The sequence below is a fragment of the Heloderma suspectum genome, chromosome 2 (genome assembly GCF_057233095.1).
Source record: "Heloderma suspectum isolate Gila_16-S chromosome 2, 16-S_ref, whole genome shotgun sequence".
In the NCBI taxonomy this organism is placed as follows: Eukaryota; Metazoa; Chordata; class Lepidosauria; order Squamata; family Helodermatidae; genus Heloderma; species Heloderma suspectum.
The window spans coordinates 368,849,502-368,877,496 of record NC_139459.1 but is presented as its reverse complement, the minus strand read 5'-3'; the positions used below and the strand labels follow the sequence as shown (position 1 = coordinate 368,877,496).

The following is a 27,995-nucleotide window of genomic DNA, read 5'->3' as shown; positions in this document are numbered from 1 at the left end:
CTTTGGCCCAGCCGCTTCACTCTTTCTGGCGCTACTTGGAAATACCCTCTGCTCTTCCCCAGTAGCATATTGGACACCTTCCGACCTGAGGGGCTCATCTTCCGGCGTCATATCTTTTAGCCTTGTGATACGTTCCATGGGGTTTTCTTGGCAAGAATACTGGAGTGGGTTGCCATTTCCTTCTCCAGTGGACCATATTTTGTCAGAACTCTCTGCCATGACCTGTCCGTCTTGGGTGGCCCTGCACGGCATAGCTTATGGCTTCACTGAGTTACGCAAGCCCCTTCGCCACAACAAGGCAGTGATCCATGAAGGGGCACACTAAACTATATTTATCTAATAATTTCATCTGGTTTTAATTTCAGACTAACCAGATGTTGTTACGTAAGAAAGGGGAGCATCATAATATTAATAAATTATGCTGATATGTAAGAAAGCATACGTTTTCAACTATGCAGCCCTGAACCAATGGGGTTTTTTTGCAGAGGGAGGTCCGGCTGGATTCGAAGGAGACAGAGGGCTGAAATAAACACACGTGGAAAGGGGTGCTTAACGTTGCGACTTTTATTTTGATGGAAAATCAGCCCAGTGGTGAGGAAAGGAGATCAAACCGTAAACATAGCCCTCACTCTCAAGGCACGTGGGCATAGGATTTGGGATGTGAGTAGTCCTTGATCTTAGGGTGCAATTCTATGCATAGTTCGCCAGAAAAAAAACACTACCTCCTACATTTCCCAGCTTGCCCCAACCGGCATGACTGGTTGGGGCATGCTAGGAGTTGTAGGGCTTTTTAGTCTAAACATGCATGAGATTGCACCTTTACTCCCATGTAAATCTGTTTACGATTTTGGCATGCATGCAGCCCTTGATCCTATGGCCGCCTGGGACCTTAAAGACCCAGACCTTAAATACTTATTGTGGCTTTAGCCCACTTCCTCAGATGCCTCTGATTCAAGCATTTGACAAGGCTCTTCTGCCACAATAATTCTGAAAGTCTCCATATAGGATTCTTTTGCATCCTTTTTAATTGGAATTGGGGGGCGGGGAGAGAAAGGAGCTGTAACGATTGAGCCGTCCACGAGGGGGCGGTCATGTGGAGCCTCGTCTGTCTCTGCGGCTCCAGGGTTAAACCACCGACGAAGAAAAGGGGGAGCAGGAAGCCGAAAGAACAGGCAGGGAGCTGTAGCAGCAGCGGGAGGGAGCAGCTGCAGCCTTCCACAGCCGGCGGGGAAGGGACGGTGTCCCGGGGCATCCTGGGATTGCAACTGGACCTCCCTTCCAGGACCGAGCAACGCGCAGCCGCCAAAACGGAGCTGAGCCGCCGAGAGAAAGAGGCCAAGCGGGCAAGCTGAGAGTCGCACCGGCCTCCTCATCACTTCCCAGTTTTGGGCGCTCCATCCATGTCTGTTGTTGCTGTGGAAAGAGCACTACGTGACTGCACACCAGGGGCTGGCATCCTGCATACTTCGGAGTACGACCGACGTCTGAGTAGACATACATAGCATTGCACTGTAAGTTACTGTGCCTCAGTTCCACCTGCATTACGAGGGTGATAACACTGGATAAGGCTTGCAGGGTTGTCCCAAGCAGCCTCAGTACTTTCCTCCCATCTTTCTTGTGCAGTATGCGGCTATTAATGGGTAAGTTAAAGCAAGGGGGGATTTGAACCAGGGATTTCCAAGGCCATGGCTCAAGTCTCTCAAAGTGCAGTCCTATGCACATTTAGACAGAAAACGTCCTACAGTTCCCAGCATGCTGGCTGGGGAATGCTTGGAGTTATAGGACTTTCTTCTGTCTATAAATATGCATCAGCCTGTTTAGGCAGAGAAAAGGCTGGCTGGGGAATGCTGAGAGTTGTAGGCCTTTTCACTGTCTAAACAGGTATAGGATTGCACCCCTAGTCATGAACTCTTTTCTGGGGTCCACTAAGTGAGGTGCACAAATAGGCGCTTCGTTTGGGAGAATATGTGAACTTTCTTTTGAGGTGATCTGTCCAAACTGCATGCTCATGTCCCGTCCCCGTCCCCTGGTGTTTTAAACATTCTGTCCCTTTCACAGAGGGAGAACCTCCTCTTCCAACTCAGGGATACCCCCAGGGAATCTCCTTGGACTGCTGGAGGCCAATGACAGTTGCAGCTCTTTTGTCAGCCAGCAAATCCCATCAACTCTGAGTCTTCCCACTAGAATGCTAGAAGAACAACCAAGAAAGGCAGAAGTTGGATCCTGTTTTCCTCCTCTATATTTCTAGCAAGACTTCAAGGGTTTGGGAGCAAAGATTTTGCCAGGAATCAACCTTCTGGAAGGGTCATCACTTGCTCTCTAAATCTAGACTTGAGTGAGTTGAGCCACGAGTGGAAGAGATGAAGGAGCAAAAATCTGCACTCCCAGAACTAGAAGAGGGACCAGAAGGAGCAGAAAAAGCCACTAGTGCCAAAATATATTCAGTGCCTGAATATATGATAAAGCAACCACAATGGGGGGGTTTGCAAGAGAGCAAAGGGGAACCATCCAAGGGGATGCAGGAACACTGGGAAGCCCAATGGCAGGACTTCCTGAAGACACTACAGCCCATTCACACAGGACAGGGAAATCCAGTGATCTTGGAGACCACCCCGTGGGAAGATGCCAAGGCCTTTCTGGTCTCGTTTGAGCAAGTGGCCAAGGCCTGCCAGTGGCCTAGAGGAGAGTGGGCAGCCCGGCTCCTGCCAGCACTGAGTGGGGAAGCAGAACAGGCCTTTCAAAGCCTGGAAGCCAGAGACCAGGAGGACTATGGGAAAGTGAAGGCCGCCATCTTGCGTGGGGAAGCCCTGAGAATGGAGGCGCAGCGCCAGCACTTCAGGCACTTCTGCTGCCAGGAGGTTGGGGACCCCCGAAGGCTTCACAGCCAGCTCCAGGAGCTTTGCTGGCAGTGGCTGAAGCCGGAGAGACACAGCAAGGAGCAGATCCTGGAGCTGCTGATCCTGGAGCAGTTCCTGGCCAGCCTGCCGCCAGAACTGCAGAGCTGGATCCGAGCAGGAGGGCCGGACACCTGTTCCCAGGCTGTGGCCTTGGTGGAGGACTTGTTGATGAGCCAGCAGGAGGCTGAGACAGGGAAGTGGCAGGTGAGGCTTTAATATTTATTTCCCAGAATCTCTAAGAGGACACAGAAGGCGCATTAGGCTGTTAGAACAATCTTCAGTCATTCAATTAAAAATTGATACAATTAATAACCCATTGCAAAGGCTGAAACTTCCTGGACCAGCTCAATTTCATCTGCTGAATGCCATTCCAGATAAGAGCATTTATAATACTTCCAAAATGGGTTCCAACTGTAGAAGGCTCTACCTTTATAGTACTGTCAGACATAATACCTAGCTTCGTGCCACCACCATTATTATTATTATAATATTCATATATTTTATTTAATATACTTATATCCTGTCTTAGTACAAAACGGTCTGAGGCAGTAATTACTATATTTATACAATTAAACTCTTATAATACATTTACCACGTCCTATTTTATGTATTCACAATGTTCCTTTACAAAAACCAACTATGATTAACAATTATTGGCCAACTCTTATTGTAATGACCATTTCTTAACCATGACTCCATCACAGTCTTTCATACTGTTAATTCTCCCTGATTCTTCTAGCAGTTTTCATATGTCAACTCTTTTAGAATCATAGAATAGTAGGGTTGGAAGGGGTCTACAAGGCCATCGAATCCAACCCCCTGCTCAATGCAGGAATCCAAGTCAGAGCATCCCTGACAAATGGCTGTCCAGCCTCGTCTTGAAGGCCTCCAGTGTGGGAGAGCCCACCACCTCCACAGGTGATTTTGCGCTACTTATCTAACTTATCCTCACAATAACCCTGCAAGTTAGCTTATAGCTATCATATTTTATTGCAGGGCAATTTTGCCTTTAAGATGGGGCTCTGGAACCTTTTTCAACCCATGGGACATATTCCTGAAAGGACAAAGCCTAACGCCAAAGTTGAGGTGGACAAGACAGGTGGGCAGGGCCAAAGGGCATGTAGTGTGATAGTTGTGGTCTCTCTCTTTTTGTGAGCTTTTGGAATATTAACAGTCATGACGGAGGAAATGTCTTAATTCCACAATACATTACGTGAACTTTTTCTGATGGATCTTTTAGGGCCAATAAATATCATAGATGTCACAGACAGTATGTTCCCAGCGCTACAATGCAAGGACACCAAAGTAAAATCCCAAGGAGCACTTTCAGAGACTGCTGCCATAAGCAAGCTGATGCAGGTCTACTTACAAGCAACCAGGAAGGAATTATTCACAAGTCAGCAGTGGCAGTGATGTAAATATCCACCCACTTTGCACATGAAATGAGCATCTCACTTCCCATCTGTACTCAAAAAGAGCAGCACTTGAACAGCCATTGCATGTCTACTCAGAAGTAAGCAAGAATTAAGGAAGCATTCCAAACTACTCTAACGTACCTACTCAGAAGCAAGCTTTTACCAATGAGCTGCTGTATTTTATCTTGTGAATTGTTGTGAGCCCCCAGAGAGCTTCAGCTATTGGGCGGTATAGAAATGAAAATAATATTAATAATGAAGATGATGATAATAATAGACTCCAGGCATCTCCAAGATTGCAGTGCTGGAGATTACAGAAAGCTGAAATGAAGATTGGCACAGGCCAGGGGTGCAGCACTAGGGAAAAGTTGCCTTTCTCTAGTGCTGGCCAGGGTAACCAGCTCACGGTCCAGATGTGGCCCACCAGGCAGAGGAAGCTTAATGAAGTGCTGAAAATTCACAGGTATAGCTTTCCCCAGAGTTTAGATGCAGTGATGGAGAGAACAAGGTACCACTTGGAATTCTGGCAGCTATGCCTAGGAGCTGGGATGGAGGGAGGGAGTAGTTGGCAACCCTAAACACTGCTCAATAAGTATGTAGCTTTATTGCCCTCAAAATAGCCTCCTGAGAACCAGGGAGCTCCTGAGATGGATGAGCAGGAAGTATCCCTTGCCTGTAGCAGTTACTCTTCCAGCAAAGTCCCTCTATTCTGAGTGAGATCAACCTCTCTGTTTCAGAGGCCATTGAAGGAGGAGTGTGTGGATTCCCTCAGTGCGGAGGAAGAGCCCTTCACACATGCAAAGGGACAGATCTTCAAAGAAGACAAGCAAAACGGTGCTGTGGAGATCAATATGCTAGGTGAAGATTCATTGAGCTATTAAGTATTCTGCTTCTTTTGTGTTCGTGGGGTGCTTTTGCTGACCAGATTATAAAAGTAAGGCCAACACTCCTGTACCAGTGGAAGGGAGGATTTTGACAAACACAGCTTCTCATGTAGGGGATCAGAGCAGCTGCACCAGCTCAATTTCCCTCTTCTGTGCCACTATTGAGGCTACAGGATGTTGGCCTCTTTTTGCATTTGTGCCAAAGTGCCAGATCTAGTAACCTCTGCCAGGAAGAATCTTGCTACAAAATATAGCTTTGTAATAGCATGATACTTATCTAAGCATTCCATTCTCATCAGATGGTACCCAGTTTTTCATCCTTTCTCCTGGTCAATTTCTCCTTGACTGGGGCTTTCTAAAACAATATTCTAGCAGCATTTCAGCAAGATTATTGAAATAAGTATGCAAGATTTGCGCTATTAAAGCAGAGCTCCATGGAACAACTTAGCTGCTTGGTACATACCAAGGGCTACTTCATCTCCGTCATGAAATGTAGCGCTGGGGAAATTGTGGCCCTCCAGATGTTGTTGGACTGCAATTCACATGATCCCTGACCATTGGGCATGCTGGCTGGGTCTGATAGGAGTTGTAGTCCAGCAACATCTGGTGGGCTGTATGTTCTCCTGTCCTGGTGGAAAGGAGCCAGCTATGAATACTGGTGAGCAAGGAATATTAATGGAGTTTACCTGTTTATCTTCTTGTTTGGTGAGGAGGTGCAATGCAAGCCAATAGTCTTGAACCTTGAGCCTGTGTAGGTTAGATTGGCTCCTTCCTTGTCTTGCTTTTGATGGGCTGTTCAAATTGCTTCATTCCAGTTGGCATTTGAATATTTTAAATGTAATTCTGTTTTAAAGGTTATTTTTCTCCTGTTTGAAATATGTTTATTTTGATAGTTGCTTCTTATAACTTTTTAAATATCTTTTAATTTGGATGTCATCTTGAGAGGCCCTTTTCAGAGCAAAAACTACTCATAAATAATTTCATGAATAAGATAAACAATAAAGGTGGTCACCCTAAGGATTAAGAGTGCAATCCTCTGCATTTTTAGACAGATTAAGAGTGCAATCCTCTGAATGTTTAGACAGAAGAAGTCCTACAACTCCCAGCATGCCCCCGCCCTATGTGATGGACTAGTTCCCTTTCTAAAATGCCCCTTCCATCCTTTGCAGGCAGCGGAATCAAATGCCCAAGTCCTGCCAATTCATTGCTTCCTCCTGAAGGACAGGAAATGGTCCAAACTGCTGTGAAAGAGGTATGTGATGTTCTGGTGAGCCTGTTTGCTATGTGCAAGGTTAGGAGTCATGTTAAAACATATGTTCTAATGGCTACCCACACAGTTGCTTCCTTTAGATGCAGATCTAGCTCCATGGGATGTGCTCATCTCAAAGCAGCTGGGAGAAGGTTTAAGGGGCAGTAATCTCTCAAGTATACATAGGATGGGAGCCAGAGACCCCCAAAAACATTGCAAACAGTGACCTTTGTTCTTAAATATGGGGAACTGCAAAATAGTATTTGTAAACACTGAGTGATGGGGCAATTTTCTCCTTTTGGTTCACTGAATATTTATCAGTGGATTGATAGTTGAAAAATTAATAGTTTGGGGCAAGTGTGTAAGTGTTGCATTCTTTCTTCTTCAACAATATCTCACAGGGAGGATATGATTTTCTTTTTTCCTGTTTGCAGGAACCGTTGGACCCCAAGGAAACTAGCCTCTCTTTGCAGATATTCAACCAGAGTCTGACCCAGCTAGGCCAACAGACCATAGTCTGGCAAGTCCTGCAGGAGGATGGTTGGAACATAGATTCTTTTGGTAAGGAGCTGTTCTGTTCAGGTCCAGTAAATTCAGTAAACATCAGCTGATCCGATTTGCTATTTGTAGAATTGAAAAGAGTTGATAAGTAGAAAGAATGTCCTCTTTCAAATTCTACATATATCTAAAAAGAAACATGACATAAACGGCTTTGATTCCATTCCCAGGTATATTAAATGAAATACAGACCCAGTCTTGGGAAGATGCATGAAAAAGTGGCAACATGGGCTGTAGCTGAGGGAAATAGCGAACACCAGCTCTTACCTTCTTTTTCAGGTAGCTTTGCCTCACCTTTCTTTCCCTTGGCCCCTGCACCAAGCAATTCATGGTATGACCATACTTTGAATACTGTGTACACTTCTGATCACCACACCTAAAAAAAGATATTGTAGACCTGGAAAAATTGCTGAAAATGGGAACTAAAATGATTAAGGGGCTGGAGCAACTCCCCTTTATTTATTATTTTATTTATTTATTACATTTATATCCTGCCTTTTTTCCTCAAGGAACCCAAGGCGGCATACATAATCCTTCTCCTCTCCATTTTATCCTCACAACAACAACCCTGTGAGGTAGGTTGGGCTGAGAGTTTGCGACTGGCCCAAAGTCACCCAGTGAGTTTCCGTGGCCAAGTGGGGACTAGAAGCCAGATCTCCTGACTCCCAGTCCAGCACTCTAACCACTACACCACACTGGCTTTGAGGGAAAGTTTCAACAGCTGCGATTGTTTAGCTTGGAAAAAAGGCAAGTAAGGGGAGACATGATAGAGGTGTTCAAAATTAAGTGTGGCGTGGAGAATGTGGATTGGAACACATTTTTCTCCCTCTCTCATAATACTTGAACCCAATGGGGTCATCCCATGAAACTGATTGGTGGGAGATTCAGGACAGATAACAGGAAGGACTTCTTCACATAGTGCAGTTAAATTGGAATTCACCGCCACAAGATTTAGTGATGGCCACCAATTTGGTGGCTTTCAAAGGCGATTAAACAAATTTCTGGAGGGGAATGGCTGCTTGTCTTGATGGCTATGTGCTACCTCAAGTATCAGGGGCAGCATGCCTCTGTACACCAGTTGCTGGGGAACATGGGTAGGAGGGCACTGTTGCACTCATATCCTGCTTGTGGGTTTCCCGTGGGCAGCTGGTTGGCCCCTGCGTGAACAGAATGCTGGACTAGATGGACCCTTGGTCTGATCCAGCAGGGCTCCTCTTATGTTATTTTCTCTTCTCTCTCCATTCCTTCAGCATCTGTCTGCTGTCGCTGCTGAGACTCTTAAGCATGGCAGACTTGACCTTGCCCCTTTCTATAATATGAAGTGTGTTCATTGGTCTGAGATGCAGTATAGGTATAATGGGGGCTGATGCCACCAAGTTCCTGATGATTCCTAAAAGCAGTGGCATTCCCCTATGAAGTTCTTAAGAACTTAAGAAGATGACCACAGGATCAGACCACAGGTCCATCTAGTCAGTATCCTGCTTCCTGCAGCAGCTCACTAGATGACCACAAGCAGGGCCTGAATGCGGTAGACGTCTCCTATTGTGGCTCCCCAGCCAATGGTATTGCGTGTCATACTGCCTCTAAACTTGACATTTCCATAGTGCCTTCATGACTCAAAGCCATTGATAGATCCTCCATGAGCTGAGGTATTCCCCCAGTTAAGCCATCTAAGCTACTAGAGATGAGTCCCATAAATCTATGGAGCATTGTGTGAAGTACTTCCTTTGGTCTGTTTTGATTCTGTTGCTAATCACCTTCAGTGGATGATCCCAAGTTCAGTGGAAGACCCCAAGTACATGAGAAGGAGAAAATCTTTCTATCCACTTTCTTTACAAACCTCACTCATGTCTCCCTCAGACATTCCCCCCCTTCATTAAAAAGCCCCCAGTGCTTTTGCCTCTAAGAACGTAAGAAGAGCCATGCTGGATCAGACCAAAGGTCCATCTAGTCCACCATTCTGTTCACAGTGGCCAACCAGCTGTCCTTATACAAAGGGACCTCAAACCCCTGATGGTTTTTCTCATTCTTAAGTGCACCTTTTGAAGCTCTGTAATAAGCTTTTTGAGCTGGGGAGTCAAGTACAGTACACAGTACTCCAAATACAGCTGCACCATCAGTTTGTATAGTTTTTATGTACCAAAATAAAATACAATAAAATGTTAAAATAGCAGTTAAAACATTTCAAAAGTGAGTGTCATTATATTAACCCACAGTGCAATCCAATGAGTTCAGTGAGGCTTACTGTCAGGTAATTGGGTATAGGATTGCAGCCTTAAACAACAGCAATTTAAAGCCAGGTGATATAAATGGGTTTTGTGAAGCCCCTTTTAAAAGTGAGTGCTCTAGGGGCCAATGTATGTCACTTAGGAGGGAAGGAAAAGATATGGGGCCACACCTGAGTGTGTGTGTGTAATATTCAGTCCCTTTCTTAATATTCCTTATCATAGAATTTGCCTCTGTGAGCTATGCAGCAAAATCCCAACATCATTTTCCTGATTAATAGCCACCACATTGAATCCTATCAGTGTATATGTGACATTATGATTTAAAAACAAACATATTTTATATAAAAGTTCATATACAGCATACAGCTTTACAAAAACATCAAATAATACATTTTAGTAAATATTAGACAATATAGTAATTAAATCTTTAAAAATACCATCTGCATCCATCTATATTTAATATGATTACTTCACCTTTTCTTCCAGTGTTAGAAATTTTATTAAGCATTTCCTATTTTAAAATTTTTTATTCCACCTTCTTTATATTAAACAAGATATGTCAACTGCCAGCAGCTAATAATACTCAGACATTTATTAGGATTTATTAGAACATTGGGTTGCATCCAACGTTATACAGGTCTGCTCATGAAAGGGGAAGATTCCCTTCCCCGCCTCCCCTGGCAGCCCCCTCCACACCTACAACTCTGCTTCAGGGGCTTTCCCAACCCTGCATGGGTGGTTGGGGGGTGGGGGAAAGGGGGAATTCAATCTGCCAACAGTATCCGTTCTGCTGGCAGAAGGACGCTATAAAATAGTACCCTGGTTTTCTCATATTTCTCCTTTGCCTCACAGTTTTGGCATTTTAGCTTTCTAGACTTTTAGCTTTGCTGGTTTGAATCTGTATTTTAAATCTCTGCATTGCTGCTAGGTTTTATTCTGGTTTTATTCTGGTTGTATCATTATATTGTGGTTTTAATGTTTTTATATTTTATATTGTTTTACTGTGTGCTTTTTGGTTTTAATTTTTGTGAACTGCCCAGAGAGCTTTGGCTATTGGGTGGTATAGAAATGAAATAAATAAACTTTCTGGTGGAGTTTTCTGGTTTACAGAAGGGGGCACTGGATTCCATTATTTCAAATATAAAGTTTCTTGCCCTTATTCATAATTAATATTTATCTAATTAATTTATCTAAGAAGTGCCTGAGGTTGTGGTTCATATTTTATAATTTAAAAACTACCGCCTCAGATAAAAGGAGGGGTTGAGATGATCACAGAGACAGAAAAAGGGATGTAGCAGAGAGAAAGAAGGAAAAGCCAAGCAAAAGGAAGTTATAGGCATCTTGACAAGAAATCACCAGAGCATGGGCAAAATGCATCTCTCTCTTGTCTCTGCAGGTGTTGGGAAAAGAAGTCAGGTCAAGACGGAAAATTCTCAATGTGGAGGAAATGAGCCAGAGGATACACCCAGGACAGCCCCACAGATAAGCCAAGTGAATGTGCTGCAGACAGCTGAGATGCAGGAGGAAGGATACGAGTCCAAAGATGTACAGGGGAAGCAGCCAGTGTGGAGAGAGGATGAATGTAACGAACTCACAGAAGGTCTTACAGCTGCCATTATCCAGCCTTCTAAAGTACACACAAGGGATAAAATGCCCATGTTCTCCAAGTATGGTAGGAGGTATCGCTACAGATCAGAATGTAATATGATAGATACCATAGAAGATCATGATGAATGTCCCATATCAGAGGTAAACCTCCAGCATGATGGACATCAGAGAACGGTAACAGGAGAGAGTAAATCTGAATTCTCTGAGCATAGCAATGGGAGTAGTTTGCACAGACATCAGAGTAACTGCACAGAAGAGAAACCTTATACCTCTACTGAGTGTAGTTACACAAAGTCACTAAAGGTACATCAAGGAATTCAAAGTGACGGGAGACCTTATGAATGTTCTCAATGTAGTAAATGCTTCACTAAGAGAGAACATTTGATGAATCATCAACAACTTCATACTGGAGAAAAACAACATGAATGTCCTGAATGTGGGAAAATTTTCACTTTTAGACCACGATTAGTGAGACACCAGAAAATTCATACTGCAGTGAAACCATACAAATGTTCTCAGTGTGGGAAATGCTTCAGAGAAAGAGCATATTTGAAGGCTCATGAGAGAATTCATACTGGTGAAAAACCATACAAATGTCCTGAATGTGGAAAAAACTTCAATCGAAGAGTGAACTTGATGAGACATCTCAGAATTCATACTGGGGAGAAACCATACGAATGTTCTCATTGTGGAAAATGCTTCAATCAGGGAGGAGATTTGAAGATCCATCAGAGAATTCATACTGGAGAGAAACCATACAAGTGCTCTCAGTGTGGGAAATGTTTCAATCATCGAAGAGATTTGAAGAAACATCAGAGAATTCATACTAGGGTGTTACCAAACACTCCAATAGTCTGCGGTTTTTGACATAGTAGGTTGTGTCTGGAAAAGGAGGCTTCATTCAAAGCACAGAACAAATCTTTGCCATCTTAAAAGGCAGGCCTGTTACTCAAAGCAGAACTGTGTAATTGACACAAGGGCATCGCCTCTCTGGCATGCCCATTGTTCTCCAAACTTTATCCCTTGACCTCTTTCCCCTCCTTGAATATCACTTCCAAAATTACAAGTATGCTCCAGACACCAATCGTGTTTATGTTGTGGCACTCAAGAGCAGCAAAGACTTACTTTGCTGCCTCCATCACATCCTTGAGTCCATTAGAGCTATTCTGGGTGGTTCAGGGTCATTAACAACTACCCCAGTTGAATGGTACGCTGGAACCCTCAGAGGCCCTGTTGTAACAATTTTGCATGGCACTTCGAGGATAAAATCAGCCATCTTCATAACTATCTTAATGCTGCCATTATAACAGGTCCTGGCAAGGTGTCCGAAGCTCCGTCTTGTCCAGTTTTCTGGGATCAGTTCCAGCTATTGTGGTCTGAGGATGTGAACAAGATGCTTGCATTGGTTTGACCAGTCACGTGCCTTCTCAATCCTTGCCCATCATGGCTGATTTGAACTAGCTGGTGCAGGTTGACTGGATGGGTCCAGGGAGTAATAAATGCATCATTGTGTGAGGGAGTAGTCCCTGCTGCCCTTAAAAAGGCAGTGGTGTGACCACTTCTGAAAAAGCTTTCACTGGATCCAGAGATTTAGAACAACTACTGGTGTGGAGAATGTGAATAGGGAGACATTTTTTCTCCTTCTCTCAAAATACTAGAACCCAAAGGGGTCATCCCATGAAGCTGATTGGTGGGAGATTCAAAACAGATAAAAGGAAGTACTTGACACAGCGCAGGGTCAAACTATGGAAATCACTACCACAGGATGTAGTGATGGCAACCAATTTGGATGGCTTTAAAAGAGGGTTGGACAAATTCCTGGAGGAAAAGTTTATCAATGGCTATTAATCCTGATGGCTATGTACTACCTCCAGTATCAGAGGCAGTATGCCAATGTATACCAGTTGCTGGGGAATGTGGGTGGGAGGCACTTGTGACCAGAATGCTGGACTAGATGGACCTTGGTCTGGTCCAGCAGGGCTCTTGTTATGTTCTTATGGATGACCTTTATCAGGAGAAGGACAGAGGGAGTGCAGCCCTATTACTCGATCTTTCAGCAGTTTTTGATACCATTGACCAGGTATTCTCATGGATTGGTTCTGTGGAATGGGAACTGGGGGCAGTGTTTTTTAATGGTTCCACTTCTGTCTGCAGGATACAGTCCAGAAAGTATCCCTGGAGGTGTTAAGGTTGCATGTCTGAAGGCGTACACTGAGGCACACATCTGTGTAAAAAGGACACTTGGTAACAGGAGAGAAATTGAAACTGCATATCTGTTCTGGCTTCAATGTATGTTGGGTTTTGTGTCTGTTCAGGCAGCTAAACTCACATCCAGTCCATGCTTTCATGTAAATCAATCTTCAACATTATTGATAATGGAATTTGAACAACCAACCACTAATAAAAGCAGATGATCAATATGTTCATATTGATATTTTCATCAATATCAATAACTGTAGAAGTTGAAGCAGGTTAAAATAAAAGAAATGGTATGGATGAGGTGAAAAGACGATGACCTAGTTCCCGTGTCAGGTGGCAAAGCACAGGTTAATTAACTCAGAATTTGCTGCCCTGATGTGTGAGCTGCTTTAGTGCAAGGCCAGGCCTTGCAGACTGCAACTCATGAGAGTCACAAAGAGCCAAGTGAGAGGTAGGCTTGCTTCTGCTGAGAGAAGGTGGTGCAAACAAGATTAGAGGTTCTTCCTAGGAAGAGAAAGACACAACAACAATCAAGGTATGATAACAGATAAGGCCTGATCAGTTGCTGACAGTTGTATAAAAGAAAACTAAAGCAGTTCTAGATACAAAAATGTATGCAGTAAGATAAATAACACCATGCCTAGTTGGGGTAGAACAACATCAGAAGAAGAAACTGGCTTGGGAGGTGGATGGACTGTTGGATGACAATAGAGTTAAAGGAGTACTAAAGGAGATCACAGAGCAGCTGCATGAATTCTTTGTGTTTTCACTGCAGAGGATGTCGGGCAAATTAGTGGTCGGAGATAAGAGATCTTCCACTGGAAAAATCTCTCTGATCAGCTGCTGATCAGTGATAAAATATTTTCAGGTGGAGGGGGGTTGGGGAAAAAGATTGTGGGCTGTATCAGGTCCATGAGCTGGGGGTTCCCCATCTCTGTCCTAGACCTTATAAACTGAAAACAAATCACAGTATCCAGATGTTTATCTGACAGTTCTTAAAGAACTCACATTTGAAATTGCAGATTTTCTAATTAAAAAAATACGTAAATTGTCCCTAAGATTGGCCTCTGTACCAGAGGTCTGCAAAGTGGCAAGTGTAAAACCAGTTTTTAAATAGGAAGTCCAGTTGAATCCAGGTACTTTGTTTACTTGGACTTAAAAAAAGCTTTCAACAAAGTCTGTCACCAAAGATTCCTGCTGTATAGGTAGAGGAAATTACTGTAAGAATCAGCCGACCTCAAACACAACTGTTCTTTATTTATCACACACAGAGGTGAAGAACCTAGCAGAAGCACCACCCACTGTTGCTATTCCCAACTCCACAGGAGCTGCCAAGGTTCAAAACGATTACTCAGCCACAGTCTCTCCCCTGCCCCCCCCCCCATACATTATGGGGTAAGAGGAGAGGTCCTCTTACAGATTGGTGAGTGGTTAAATAATAGAAGCAGCACACATCACTGAGCAAGTGCAAAGTGTTTTTCATCTCTTCAACTTGGAATTTGCTTATGAGTAAACATACTTAGGGAGAAGCTTTGTGACTGACAGAACATTCCAACAGGGAGTGAGGTTACATCCCATTACATCAGAAATTTTGTTAAGCTAGAAATAGAAAGCTAGCAATTTTTCACAAAGCGAAAAAGATATAAGCTGCAGATCAGTGGTCTCTTGGCCAATGTTGACTCCCTTCACCCAAGATTTTCAGTTGGATAAATGGATGCTAAAGAGGGATTTAGAAGTGACTTGTACTTGCTAATGGTGAGCAAACAAAGGGCTCTTCAACTGGGCTGGCTTCCGGTTTGACGAGACCCTTAGGAAAGTTCCTTCTGCTGCTTGACTCATGGGGGGTTCTAGTAGGCTTACCTGGCAAGTGTTAGCTGGGAATCACCATCTACACTTCCCACAATGCCCCTGATGTAGAAGTGACCCACAGCATTGTGGGAAATGTAAACTGGCAGTTCTCAGGCCAAACTGTTATTTGGGGGGGGGGGGATTGCTAGTAGTGGGCCCTGCTGAGGTACATGGACCCGATATTTGCCCAAGGAAACTGTGTGGTGATGTCAGGCCAGCTGGGGTGCTGTGAAGGGAATGTATTATGGACAAACGCTGCTGGGTGCCTCTCTTGGTTCAGCTGAGCTGCTTTAAACTCATGGAAAGAAGAGTTTGGTTTCTATGTTGTTCAGTTCCTAGACTTTATAATGTTTTATCAGTGCACTTGGAATGTTACAGATAACGGCCAAAGGAAAAAAGCGAGGGCTGTCTGCCTCATGCATCTTACACGCTATATTTATAGTGGGAGGGGGAAAGCTAACAAGGTGGCTTCTTTGGCCTGTTCTTCTGGGTTTAAATTCTGGCTTCTAGAGTATTGGGGAAATTTGAGAAGTGGGTGGAGAAGTCAATAGGGAAGCCCCCTCTCGCTTTGGACAGACTTTTCCTTCAAAATGGCTGCTGGAGAGGCGAGTTTAAGGGGGGCTTTGAGGGGAGGAGGAGAGGGCAGACCACACAATGGAGATCTATAGGATGAGGATCAGGCAACAACCTGATTTTTGCTTATGTTGATCTGCCAAGTGCTGAATGCATTATTATCATCATCATTGTCATCATCCAAAAACACTTTTTGAAAAGGAGAGATAAATTCCTAGGATGTTTTATTCCCCTGAGTAGCTCAATGCATTTCTGCCCTGTCCCATATATTTCTGGGCCTTCTTCAGGTTTTTTTTTAATGTAGCCTGCAGTGATCTCTGAAAAAATACATGTCACAGGGTTTATTCTTGGAGACATAATGTTTTTTCCAGAGATCTCCAATGATACACATTGGGGCAAACTTCACATATATATATATTGACTGAGTCTGAGCTAGTGCTGACTGACCTAGAAAGGGATCTAGAGTTGTGTTAGCTCAATGAAAACCTTGATCCAGTTTGCAGCTGCTATGAAAAAGGTACTGAAGATTTACAATCAAATTACTGCAAGTCGCTGCAGCGATTGAGGATCACCACATTTTCTTGGGAGTAAGTCATGTTGGACTCAATGGGGTTTACCTGAGTAAGCAAGCACTGTGTTGTGAATCTTGAAAATCAGCATGGTGTTCATTTTCAGAAATGTGAGTGGGAAAGAGACAGTGTTCAAAGTTGAACAACAACAGCACTAACTGATCACATGCTTGTGTTTATGCTTTGTTATACATTGGTGCAAGTGGACATTTTAATAAATAATTTAAATCTACAAAACATTTGCAGTTTCCCTGAGCCAAGTGTAAAGTGTTTTTCATCTCTTCAACTTGGGATTTACTTATGACTGAACATACTTAGGGAGAAGCTTTGTGGCTGTGGCTGACAGAACTTTCCAACAGGGAGAGAGATCCCATTATATGTCAGAAACATTGTCACAATAGGAAAAAATATATTTAAAGTGCGAACCTGTGAGACCTAGCTATGCCTCTTATGTTATGAAGAGGCAGATCTGCTTTTCTTTTTCTCCTGTCCCTTAACATAACAAGGCTGAAGGCTATTAACATTCTCAAGGCTTTTAACGACTTGTTAATAATCCAGAATGGCTGGCTGACTGGTGGCAAAACTCTGCATTTGAATGCTGCTCTGATTCAGAAAAAGCCTATTGAGAAGTCATGTCATACTACTATCCGTTTGTATAAAAGCATTATGATATAGGTAGGGCCGCTGCAAATTTATAAGGATTCTCTTTTGTTTCTCACATTTAGCAGCACAGCATATCTTTTCCTTAGAGGTTAGAATCCAAATCTCAGAGAGGGAGCCCTCCAAGGTTATTAACAGAAAACACTCAAGAGAGTCTTGTGGTGCATGAAATTCGTAATTTTTTGTATGCCTGCATTTATTAACAAAAAATGTATTTGTGTGTATTTTAGAGTTATTGACAGTTTTATATGTGCATTTTCCAAATGTGCACATGTACAACACTTTTTCTTTCACAGAACAAATTACAAGCTTGTCAGTGTATGGATTTCTAATTGCAAATAGCATCTGTTTCTGTGCTGAGTTCTGTGAGATACAGATCAGTTAAATCCAGAAATTAATTAATTAATAAAGAATTGACAGAGCAAGTTTCTCAGCAATCCTTAGTAGGATTGCAGCCAAAGAGATATATTGTGAGGGAAGATTTTGTGTACTAGATCCTGCTTCATCAGAGGCATGAAGGGTCATTTTTAGGTAAAATATATCTATTTGCAACAGGGAGTTGCCTTATACTAAGTTCAAGCACTAGTCCATCTAGCGTAATTTTGCCTACTGCTCTGGCTGGCAGCAGCGTACCTGAGCTACAGCTGTTCCCTTCAGTCTCCTTCACACACAACCAAATCTGTATGGGCACACTTGGAAGCCACCTTCTATTCAAGTTTTGCAAAAATTCAACATGTGTACCATTTCCCAACATGGTAAAATACTGACACCACTTGTTTTTTTGTGATAGTAAACAGCCCTGAGGGCATTTGCCACTTTGGCAGTATATGCATTTAACAATAAATTAACTATTCAAACTTATTTATTCATTTATGATGTTTTTCACACTTTTAAAACCTCTGTTAGGCCTCTTAAATGATGGTTACCACTAAGGTACTCCACTAACTATGTTGACTTTGAAAATGCTTTAAATCTAGATTTGAGAGGGTTGAGTCTGGAGAGAGAGCGATGAAGGAGGAAAAATCGACAGGCCCAGAACTAGGGGAAGGACCAGTCAGGGCAGGAAAAGCCAGCAATGTAGTTCCACCAGAATATATGGCAAAGCAACCAGGATGGGGAGTGTCACAAGATGGCAAAGGGGAATCATCCAGTGGGATGCAAGAGCGCTGGGAAGCCCAATGGCAGGAGTTCCTGAAGACACTGCAGCCCATTCACACAGCAGGGGGAAAGCCAGTGATGTCAGAAACCACCCCATGGGAAGATGCCAGGGCCTTCCTGGGCAACTTTGAGCGAGTGGCCAAGGCCTGCCGATGGCCTAGAGGAGAGTGGGTGGCCTGGCTCCTGCCAGCACTGAGTGGGGAAGCAGAACAGGCCTTTCGAAGCCTGGAAGCCACAGATCAGGACTATGGGAAAGTCAAAGGAGCCATCTTGCGCAGGGAAGCCCTGAGAATGGAGGTGCAGCGCCAGCTCTTCAGGCAGTTCTGCTGCCAGGAGGTTGGGGACTCCCGAAGGCTTCACAGCCAGCTCCAGGAGCTTTGCCGCCAGTGGCTGAAGCCGGAGAGACACAGCAAGGAGCAGATCCTGGAGCTGCTGATCCTGGAGCAGTTCCTGGCCAGCCTGCCGCCGGAACTGCAGAGCTGGATCCGAGCCGGAGGGCCGGACACCTGTTCCCAGGCTGTGGCCCTGGCGGAGGACTTCCTGATGAGCCAGCGAGAGGCTGAGACAGGACAGTGGCAGGTGAGATTTTAATGTTTAATTCCCAGAGTCTCTAAGAGGGCACAAAAGGGCATATTTCAGAATTGACTGAAAGGCTGAAACTTTCATCTGCTGAACGGCATTCCAAACAGGCATTTTTAATGCTTAAAAAAGATTAGAGAAAGTTCCAGGCTTGTATTATTGCCACACACAATTCATATCTTTGCACCATCACCATCATCATTATATTAACTCTTATTCTTTATTTGATACACCTTGCTGTTTCGACGCAGCAAATACTATGTTTAAACTATCAAATATATATATTACATTTTATATTTTATTTTACATGTTCACCATATTCTTTTCCAAAATCAACCATGATGTTTAACTAACCAATTATCATTGTTAATGAGCATTTCTTAAGCACCAATCTGTAATAATCTTTCTTACTGTTAATTCTCCCTGATTCCTCTAGCCATTTTCAGCGTGTCAACCCTTTTGTAGGACTTATTTCCCTTATCCTCACAAGAACCTTGCAAGGTAGCTTAATGTTGCCCCATTTATTTTGAGTCGGGGCAATTGTGCCTTTAAGAGCTTCATGATGGGTTGCAAATTCACAGCATGCTGAGAATCTTGCCTCACAACAGCCTCATGAAAATCAGGGAACTGCTGAGATCTTTGGCTTTCTTTGTTGCCAGAAACAATTATTTGAATTTTATGCACAGGAGTAGAGGATTGAAGGTAGCAGAATGTAACCATTGCCCACAGCACCTCCTCTCCCAGCCGTGTCCCTCTATCAGTTTTATGAAAGAGGAAATGTTGGCAAATGCAGCTTCCCATGCAGGGGATCAGAGTAGCTGCACCAGCTGAATTTCCCTCTTCTGTGCCACTATTGAAGGTACAGGATGTTTGGCCTCTTTTGGCATCTGTGCCAAAGTGCCAGATCTAGTAATCTCTAGCAGCAGGAATCTTGGTACATGATATAGCTTGTAAGCATCCCTCTTTGATTGGGGTTTCCTAGAACAATATCCAGCTCCTTCCTCAGTGAGACTATTGAGAAAAGCTGTGCAAGAGTTGAACTGCTAGATCAAAGCTGGGCTCCTTAGAACAACTCAGCTGCTCTTTATGTGCTGAGGGTTACTCCATCTGCATCATGAAAAGCAGGGTAGGAAAACCTGTTGTTGCAAGATGTTGTTGGAGAACAACTCACCCTATCCCTACCTATTGGCCTTGTCAGTTTGTTATATGCAGGATTAGAAGTACAGAGGAGTTAGGGTGACACACGTACCCTAATGGCTGCCCACATTGCTTAGGTCCTTTAGATGCAGACCTACGGCCATGAATTGCGCTCATCTTGAAAGAGCTGGGAGAAGGTTTAAAGGGCACCATGTTCCCAAATATGCATAGGATGGCAGCCAGAGGCTGAAACTGAATGTTGAAAGCAGCAACCTGTGTTCTCAAATCTGGGGCAAACTATTTGTAAATATCCGGGTGGTGGGGCAATTTCCCCCTTTTATGTATTTCACTCAATATTGAGCAATGATTGTAAAATGTACCATTCTCGTATTCGGGGAGAATATGGACAATGTTTTGCCTTAAAGTTCTGACTTCTGCAACAAAATCTGATGGGCACAGGGTGGCTGTTCCCCCCACTTTGCTGTTTGCAGGAACCGATGGACCTCAAGGAAACTAGCCCATCTTTGCAGATAGTCAAGCAGAGCCTGACCCAGGGAGGCCACAAGACCATAGTCTGGCAAGTTCTGCAGAAGGATGGCGGGTACATAGATTCTTTGGGTAAGGAGCAATTTGCTCATCCAGTAAATCCGGTAAACATCTGCTGATATAATTAGCCATTTGTAGAACAGAAAAGTGTGAACAGAAAGGAAGGGGGATCCTCTTGCAAATTCTAAATAAGTATGGCTGAAGCGAAACATGACACAAATGGGTTTTAATCCATTCCCAGTTTTTTAAAATAAAATGTAGACCAAATGCTGGGAAGACACATGGAAAAGTGGTGATTTGGGCTGTACCTGAGTATGATAGGGAACACCAGCCCTTCCCTCTTTTCCCAAGCAACTTTGCCTCACCTTCCACTTGGCTCCTGCTTCCTCCCCGTCTCCCTACACTCACCCCCTTCCCCCTGTCCACTGCTGCCGCTGGTACTGTTAAGCATGACAGACTTCACCCCTTTCTGTAGTCTGAAGGATGTTCATTGTTCAGTATACAAATAGGTCCCAGAAGGAGGGTAGGTGTAGTGGCTGCTGATGTCACAAAGTTTCTGATGATGTTCCCCTATAGCAGGGTTGGGCCACATGTGGCCCCTACCAGCCCCCAGCTGCCCCCCCAAATTGGGGGATAATGGCATCTGTAGCGGTTAGAGCCCAAAATTAGCTAGTTTGCTTAGAGATTTTATTAACTGCTTAGAGATTTTATTATATTAAGCGGTATATAAGTATTACACAGAAATATATAAATGTGACTGCCTTGAGTGCCATTTTCAGGTTAAAAGGCAGGGTATAAATTAAATAATAATAAATAGTACTCTATAGCCATTTTAAAAATGGATGCCATTTAAAAAAATGTTTATTTTTAAATTTTCTTTTGATGCCCACAAGTGTGGCTTGCTGGGCAGCTTTGGGGGGTGAAAATGGCCCCTGGACCTCCTGCAGTTGTCTGTCATTGCCTTATAGAGTTCATAAGAACATAGAAGACACCTACAGAATCAGACCAAGGGTCCATCCCATTCAGCATCCTGCTTGTCACAGCAGCCCACCAGATGTCCAGAAGCAGGCCTTAAAGGTAATAGTCCTGTTGTAGATCCCATCAAATGGTATTCAGTGTCTCGCTCCCTCTGAACACTGTATTTCCATAGAGTCTTCATGACTCAAAGCCTTTGATAGATCCCCCTTGAACTGATCTAATCCCCCCGTAAAGCCATCTAAGCTACTAGTCCTCACCATGTCCAATGGCAGTGTGAAGTACATCCTTTGGTCTGTTGTGATTCTACTGCTAATCAAATTTATTGAATGACCCCAAGTTCTAGTATTACGTGAAAAGGAAAAGTACTCCTTTCTATCCACTTCCTTCACACCATGCATGGCTTTATAAACCTCAATCATGTCCCTCCTCAGACATCTTTCTCCAACCCATTTCCCCCAATGCTTTTGACTTCTGTTGTAGGGAAGGGGCCTCGATCCCATGATGGATTTGCTCTCCCTTTTCTGTTCCTTTTCAAGGTGTATATCCTTTCTGAGCTGGGTTAGCCAGAGTTGTACACAATGTGCCATAGACAGCTGCACCATAGGTTTCCAGTATTTTTATTTGTTTATTTTTAAAGATGTCTAAGCTGCCTTTTACAGCAAAGCCCTCTCAGGATGGCTTATATCAAAAGGTTGAAAGATAATTCCAAAATAAAATACAATAAAATATAAAAATAGCAGTTAAAGCATTTCAAAAGCCAGCACCATTATGTTAATTTAAACAGCTAATAAGAGCAATTTAAAACCAGCTGGTATAGATGGGTTTTCTGACCTCTGTTAAAAGTGAGTGCTTAAGGTGACAAATGTATGATGCTTGGGAGGAAGAGCCAAAGATATGGGGATAGACGTCAGGTTGTTATGTTAATAAGGGTGTTACAGCAATATTTATCTTCAGTCCCTTCATTAATATTCCTTATCACAGAACTTGCCTTGGTGAGCTATCCACCAAAACTGCGATGTCTCTTTCATGATTATTTACTGCCACATCAAATCCCATCAGTGTATATGTAAAAGTATGCTTTTAAGAAAAACACATCAAACAACAGAATTCAGTAATTGTTTGCAAGATGAATTACACCCTTTTAGTGCTCTGTAGCTGCTATGGACGCCATTTAAAAAAATTATTACAATGGGGGGGTGGGGGTTGGCACCCACAGGGGGAAGTGCAGCTTGCAGGGGGTTCTGGGGTGTATGTGTGGCCCCAGGATCCCCTGTACTTGCCCATCCCTTCCTTCTAGAGTTCATAAGAACATAGAAGACACTCACACAATCAGAGCAAAGGTCTTAAGAACCTAAGAACACAAGAAGAGCCCTGCTGGATCAGACTGAGGGTCCATCTCGTCCAGCATTCTGTTCACATCGTGGCCGACCAGCTATGCATTATTATTATTATTATTATTATTATTAAATTTATTAATCGCCCATCTGGCTGGTCACCCAGCCACTCTGGGCGATGTACAACATACAATAAAAACAATAAAAACATTTTCTAAAATACCCTAACCCACCCCAAATGCCTGCCTGAACAGCCACGTTTTTAATGCACGACGGAAGCTCATTAAAGAGGGGGCATGACGGAGTTCCCTAGGGAGGGAGCCACCACAGAAAAGGCCCTCTCCCTCGTCCCCACCAGTCTAGCTGTCCTGGCTGATGGGACAGAGAGAAGGCCATCCGAGGCTGATCTTGTTAAGCGGCCTGTCTGGTGCTGCATGGGAAACCCACAAGCAAGACAGGAGTGCAACATCACCCTCCTGCCCATGTTCCCCAGCAACTGGTGCACATAGGCATACTGCCTCTGATACTGGAGGTAGCATATAGCCATGAAGATTAGTAGCCATTGATAGGCTTCTCCTCCAGGAATTTGTCTAACCCCTTTTAAAGCCATCCAAATTGGTGACCATCACTACATCTTCTGGTAGTGAGCTCCATAGCTTAACTATGCGCTGTATGAAGAAGCCTCTCCTTTTATCTGTCCTGAAGCTCCCACCAATCAGCTTCATGGGATGACCCCAGGTTCTAGTATTATGGGAGAGGAATAAAAACCTCTCCCTATCCACTTTCTCCACACTATGCATAATTTTGTACACCTCTATCATGTCTCCCCTTACATGCCTTTTTTCCAAGCTAAATAATCCCAGGGGAGTTGCTCCAGCCCCTATGAGGTCCATCGAATCCAGCATCCTGCAACCAGATATCCACAAGCAGGGCTTAAAATCAATAGCTGTCTCCTAATGTAGCTCCCCAGCAAATGGTATTCAGTGTCATCCTGCCCCTGGGCAAATAATTTTCATAGAGTGTTCAAGAATGAAAGAAAATATCTGAAGCTCAGAGACAATAAAAAAAGAGCAACAAGCATCTTAAACAGAAGTTACTAGAGCATGCACAAAATCCTCCCCCCCCTCTCTTTTTGTCCCTGCGCAGGTGACAAGAAGGAAGGTCAGGTCAAGATGGAGAATTCTCAGTGAGGACTAAATGAGCCAGAAGACACACTCAGAACAGCCACACAGATAAGCCATGGGAATATGGCAGTGGCAACTGAAATGAAGGAGGAAAGATGCACAACCAGAGATAAGGGGAATCACTCAGAGGAGAGAGAAAATGAATGTATTGAACTCACAAAAGGTCTTACAGCTTCGATTAGACAGTCTTCTGAGGTACAGGGAACAGATAAAATGCCCTTGTTCTCCAAGTATGGTAGAAGTATTAACTACAGAGTAGAAATTGATATGAGAACTTTTAGGGAGTACTGCTATGAATATTCCATGCCTGAGGAAAATCTCCAGCAAAATGTATGCTTTGATAAACATCAGAGAACAATAACAGGAGAATGTAAATCTGAATTCTCTGAGCATGGGGAAGGGGGAAGTTTGAACAGAGATCAGAATAAAGACAAAGAAGAGAACCCCAAGTATGGGAAGAGCTTTCTTTGTACAAAGTTATTAAAAAGAAATCAAGGATTTCCAAGTGAAGAAGAGAGGCCATATGAATGTTCTCATTGTAGCAAATGCTTCAGAAAGAGAGAACATCGGCGAGTGGCTACTAGGAGGAGGGCTTTTTCTGCTGTGGCACCCCAGCTCTGGAATGAGCTCCCTAGTGAGTTTCGCCTGGCGCCTACATTGTATTCCTTTCGGCGCCAGGTGAAGACTTTTTTATTTTCCCAGGCATTTTAGCATTTTAGCTTTCTAAATTTTTATCTTTGCTGTTTTAAATCTGTATTTTAAACTCTTGCACTGCTGCTAGGTTGTATTGTGGTTGTATTGTTATATTGTGGTTTTAATGTTCTATATATTTTAAATTGTTTTATTGTGTGTTGTTTGGTTTTAATTTTTGTGAACCGCCCAGAGAGCTTTGGCTATTGGGCGGTATAGAAATGAAATAAATAAATAAACAAACAAACAAACAAACAAACTTCATACCGGATGGAAAAGGTACGAATGTCCTGATTGTGGGAAACCCTTTATGTCTAGAAAGTCATTAGTGAGACACCAGAAAATTCATACTGGAGAGAAACCACACAAATGTTCTGAATGTGGGAAAAGCTTCAGTCGGACTGAAAGTTTGAAGGTCCATCAGAGAATTCATACTGGAGAGAAACCATACAAATGTCCTGAGTGTGGGAAAAGCTTCAGAGCCAGTGGAAAGCTGAAGATCCATCAGAGAATTCATACTGGAGAGAAACCATACAAATGTCCTGAGTGTGGGAAAAGTTTCACTCTGGAAAGATATTTGAAGAAACATGAGAGAAATTGTACTGACTGTATGAAAGTCCTGTGTGAAAAAAGCTTCGGTCAGAGGGTGCACTTGAATGATCGCTGGAGAATCCATGCAGGAGAGGAACCATTAAATGCCTTGAGTGTGGGAGAATCTTCCCTTGGACAGATTGGTACATCAGAGTTGAGAGAACTCGCAGAGGACAGAGACTTTATTAATGTGGCTTAAGCTCTGTAGAGAATCCCAGTGAATATCTCGTGGGGGCAGGGGAGTTTCCACCAAAATCCGTAACTGAATGCTAAGAAAATGCAGATAGGAAAGAAATCAGGTAGGAGAAGCGTCCAAGGGAGAGGTGATTTCATTGGATATCAGAACAGTTAAAGAAGAGAAAACACTGAGAAATTAATTATCTTTGAGCTTCCGCTGTCCTCGTCTGCAATATGCATGTAATAATTATCAGCTTCCCATCCCTCTCCAGCTTCATTATGAGGAACATGTATACGGGGTGGTTTATTTCTCCCCGCCTAGTGCAAGAAGCATTTACAGATAATGTTTTAATTTAATGAAATCTTTCCATCATACAAAGACCCAGTTCTGAAGGAATATGAATGTCTGTCTTTGCTTCTACTTTTTGGGTTGGATGGGAAGTTTGCAATACTGCCAAATCTGTATAACCATTATATTCTTGGCTTTAACATTGCCTGCTATGAGCAATGTTATTGTTACCACCCTAAGGAGAGATGGCCAGGTCTTGAAAAACAGCATAAATCCTGACCGCAGAGCCACCACCTGGTTGGTATGGCCATAACCAGGGGGGTGGGGGTTGTTTCTCTACTCAAAGCATTTTTAGGTTGCCAGGTCCATCTGCCTGGCATTGGTCGCCTTCTGCCAAAATAGGACCTTCAGTTGGAAACAGGAATTGCCATTGGGACTGTAAGCCCTTGAGATGCATACAATCCTATAGCAAGCTCAATACATGTTGAGTTCCAAATGAGAAGTGGCTTGTCTTACCTGTTTGTATTTGGCAATGCTGTTGATGTATTTATAAAGAAAATGAGTAAGAGAACAAAAAGAGAGAGCAGAGAACTGAACTTGGAATGGAAATTTTTGTTAATGGGGTGAATTTAACATTTAAACGTTAATCATAGCATCATAGAATAGTAGGGTTGGAAGGGGCCTATAAGGCCATCGAGTCCAACCCCCTGCTCAGTGTATAACTCAACACTGCACAATTTCAGGTTAAGTCTAAACTTACCTCTGTCTTATGGAATAGTTCTGCTCTGCATTCTACTGTTCCATGAGCTCGGAATAAGCCTGTTTAAAGTTTATTAGTAGGGTGGCTCTGAGGAGAGCCGCAGCTAACTCAGCCCTTGTGGACAGCAGAGTTTGCAGAGAGGGGTGGGCTGAGCTTCTGTGCTTATAGCCCCATATTGGGGGGGGGGGAAGTGTCAACAGAATGTGTGTATCTAGGAGAGACTGAAATGAGTACACTAACCTTGCATGCCTTAACTTTTACTCCCCCCCCCACCACTTTGCCTTATGGTTTTTGTTTTTTTTAAATTATTTCAATATTTTTAAGCTCTTGCTTTCCTTAAGCCAGGCTGGCTTCCAAGAAGAACTCACATGCAATGGTCAGAGTAAGCCATGCTTGTGTCCTACTCAGCAAACCTGTTGTTCCACAAATGACCAAGGAGAAACTACGCTGTTGTCTAGTCACTAAACTCGAGTATATCGAACAGGCAGCAGGGTGGGGTGGGCCATATAGGAAAAGAGACAAGCCATTACCACATGGTCACAAACAAGCACACAGAGCCATACAGAAAAAGAGACAAACCACGCTTAGATGCTTGAAAAGAGGAAAGTTGGATGCAGTGCTTTTAGAAGACACATACCTCTGGGAAGCAGACGTGCAGAGGCTCAGCCGTGACTGGGTGGGCCAAGTCTTTGGAGCAGGAGACTCCTCTAAAGCGAGAAGGGGAGCAATCTTACGGCATAAGCACCTGGCCCTCACAGCCCTACACTTGGACGTCAGACCATCAGGGTGATTTGCAATTTTGGAGGTGGACAAAAGTGGCCAAACGTATTACTTGTCAAGGCCAGTTTAGTTTCTCAAAGAGATGTACATGACATGTTTTCCTTTTCTCCTCCTTGTTCACTTTTTATTTTCCTTTTCCTTTCTTTACTTTCTAGGTGTGGGCTATATGATAATATGAAGAGGGGGTGGAAGAATTGGGAGGAGAGAGGGAAAAAGGGATGGGGATGTTCATTATTTGCATTGTATTGAAAAGTAAAAATACCCAATAAATCATTAAAAACAAAAAAAGTAGGGATTTGGTGATTTATCTGAGGATTTGTTAGGATCCGTGACTTGGATCTTCATAGAATCATAGAATAGTAGGGTTGGAAGGGGCCTATAAGGCCATCGAGTCCAACCCCCTGCTCAATGCAGCAATCCAAGTCAGAGCATCCCTGACAGATGGCTGTCCAGCCTCATCTTGAACGTCTCCAGTGTGGGAGAGCCCACCACCTCCCTAGATCATTGGTTCCATTGTCGTATTGCTCTAACAGTCAGGACGTTTTTCCTGATGTTCAGCCGGAATCTGGCTTCCTGTAACTTGAGCCCATTATTCCGTGTCCTGCGCTCTGGGATGATCAAGAAGAGATCCTGGCCTTCCTCTCTGTGACAACCTTTCAAGTACTTGAAGAGCGCTATCATATCTCCCCTCAGTCTTCTCTTCTCAAGGCTAAACATGCCCAGTTCTTTCAGTCTCTCTTCATAGGGGTTTGTTTCCAGTCCCCTGGTCATCTTTGTTGCCCTCCTCTGAACCCTCTCCAGTTCGTCTGCATCCTTCTTAAAGTGTGGTGCCCAGAACTGGACACAGTACTCCAGATGAGGCCTAACCAGTGCTGAGTAGAGGGGAACTAGTACTTCCCAGGATTTGGAAGCTATTCTTCTATGAACGCAGCCCAAAATAGCATTTGCCTTTTTTGCAGCCACATCACATTGTTGGCTCATATTCAGCTTGTGATCGACAACAATTCCAAGATCCTTCTCGCTTGTAGTGTTGTTGAGCCACATATCCCCCATCTCATAACTGTGCATTTGGTTTCTTTTTCCTAGGTGCAGAACTTGGCATTT

At 43.5% G+C, this 27,995-nt stretch overlaps 2 protein-coding genes across 3 annotated transcripts; both read left to right on the top strand.

Moving 5' to 3' along the window:
- The first annotated feature begins 62 nt into the window (after positions 1-62).
- LOC146355975 (uncharacterized) lies at positions 63-17,513 on the top strand. Of its 2 annotated transcripts, XM_084831494.1 has the most exons (7): positions 63-660; positions 1,283-1,511; positions 2,059-3,101; positions 5,050-5,170; positions 6,366-6,448; positions 6,880-7,006; positions 10,628-17,513. In XM_084831494.1, the coding sequence occupies exons 3-7, from the start codon at positions 2,361-2,363 to the stop codon at positions 11,704-11,706; spliced, it is 2,151 nt and encodes a 716-aa protein (XP_084687620.1). In that variant the 5' UTR covers positions 63-660; positions 1,283-1,511; positions 2,059-2,360; the 3' UTR covers positions 11,707-17,513. The 2 variants fall into 2 exon arrangements, with proteins under 2 accessions (XP_084687620.1, XP_084687618.1); XM_084831492.1 differs by having other exon boundaries at positions 63-1,511.
- On the top strand, positions 14,422-25,249 carry LOC146355974 (uncharacterized). The gene is given in 5 exon segments (XM_084829990.1): positions 14,422-14,461; positions 17,666-18,425; positions 20,054-20,180; positions 23,567-24,309; positions 24,557-25,249. Coding segments are annotated over 4 exon segments (2,127 nt in total). The 5' UTR covers positions 14,422-14,461; positions 17,666-17,696; the 3' UTR covers positions 25,085-25,249.
- The last annotated feature ends 2,746 nt before the right edge of the window (positions 25,250-27,995 follow it).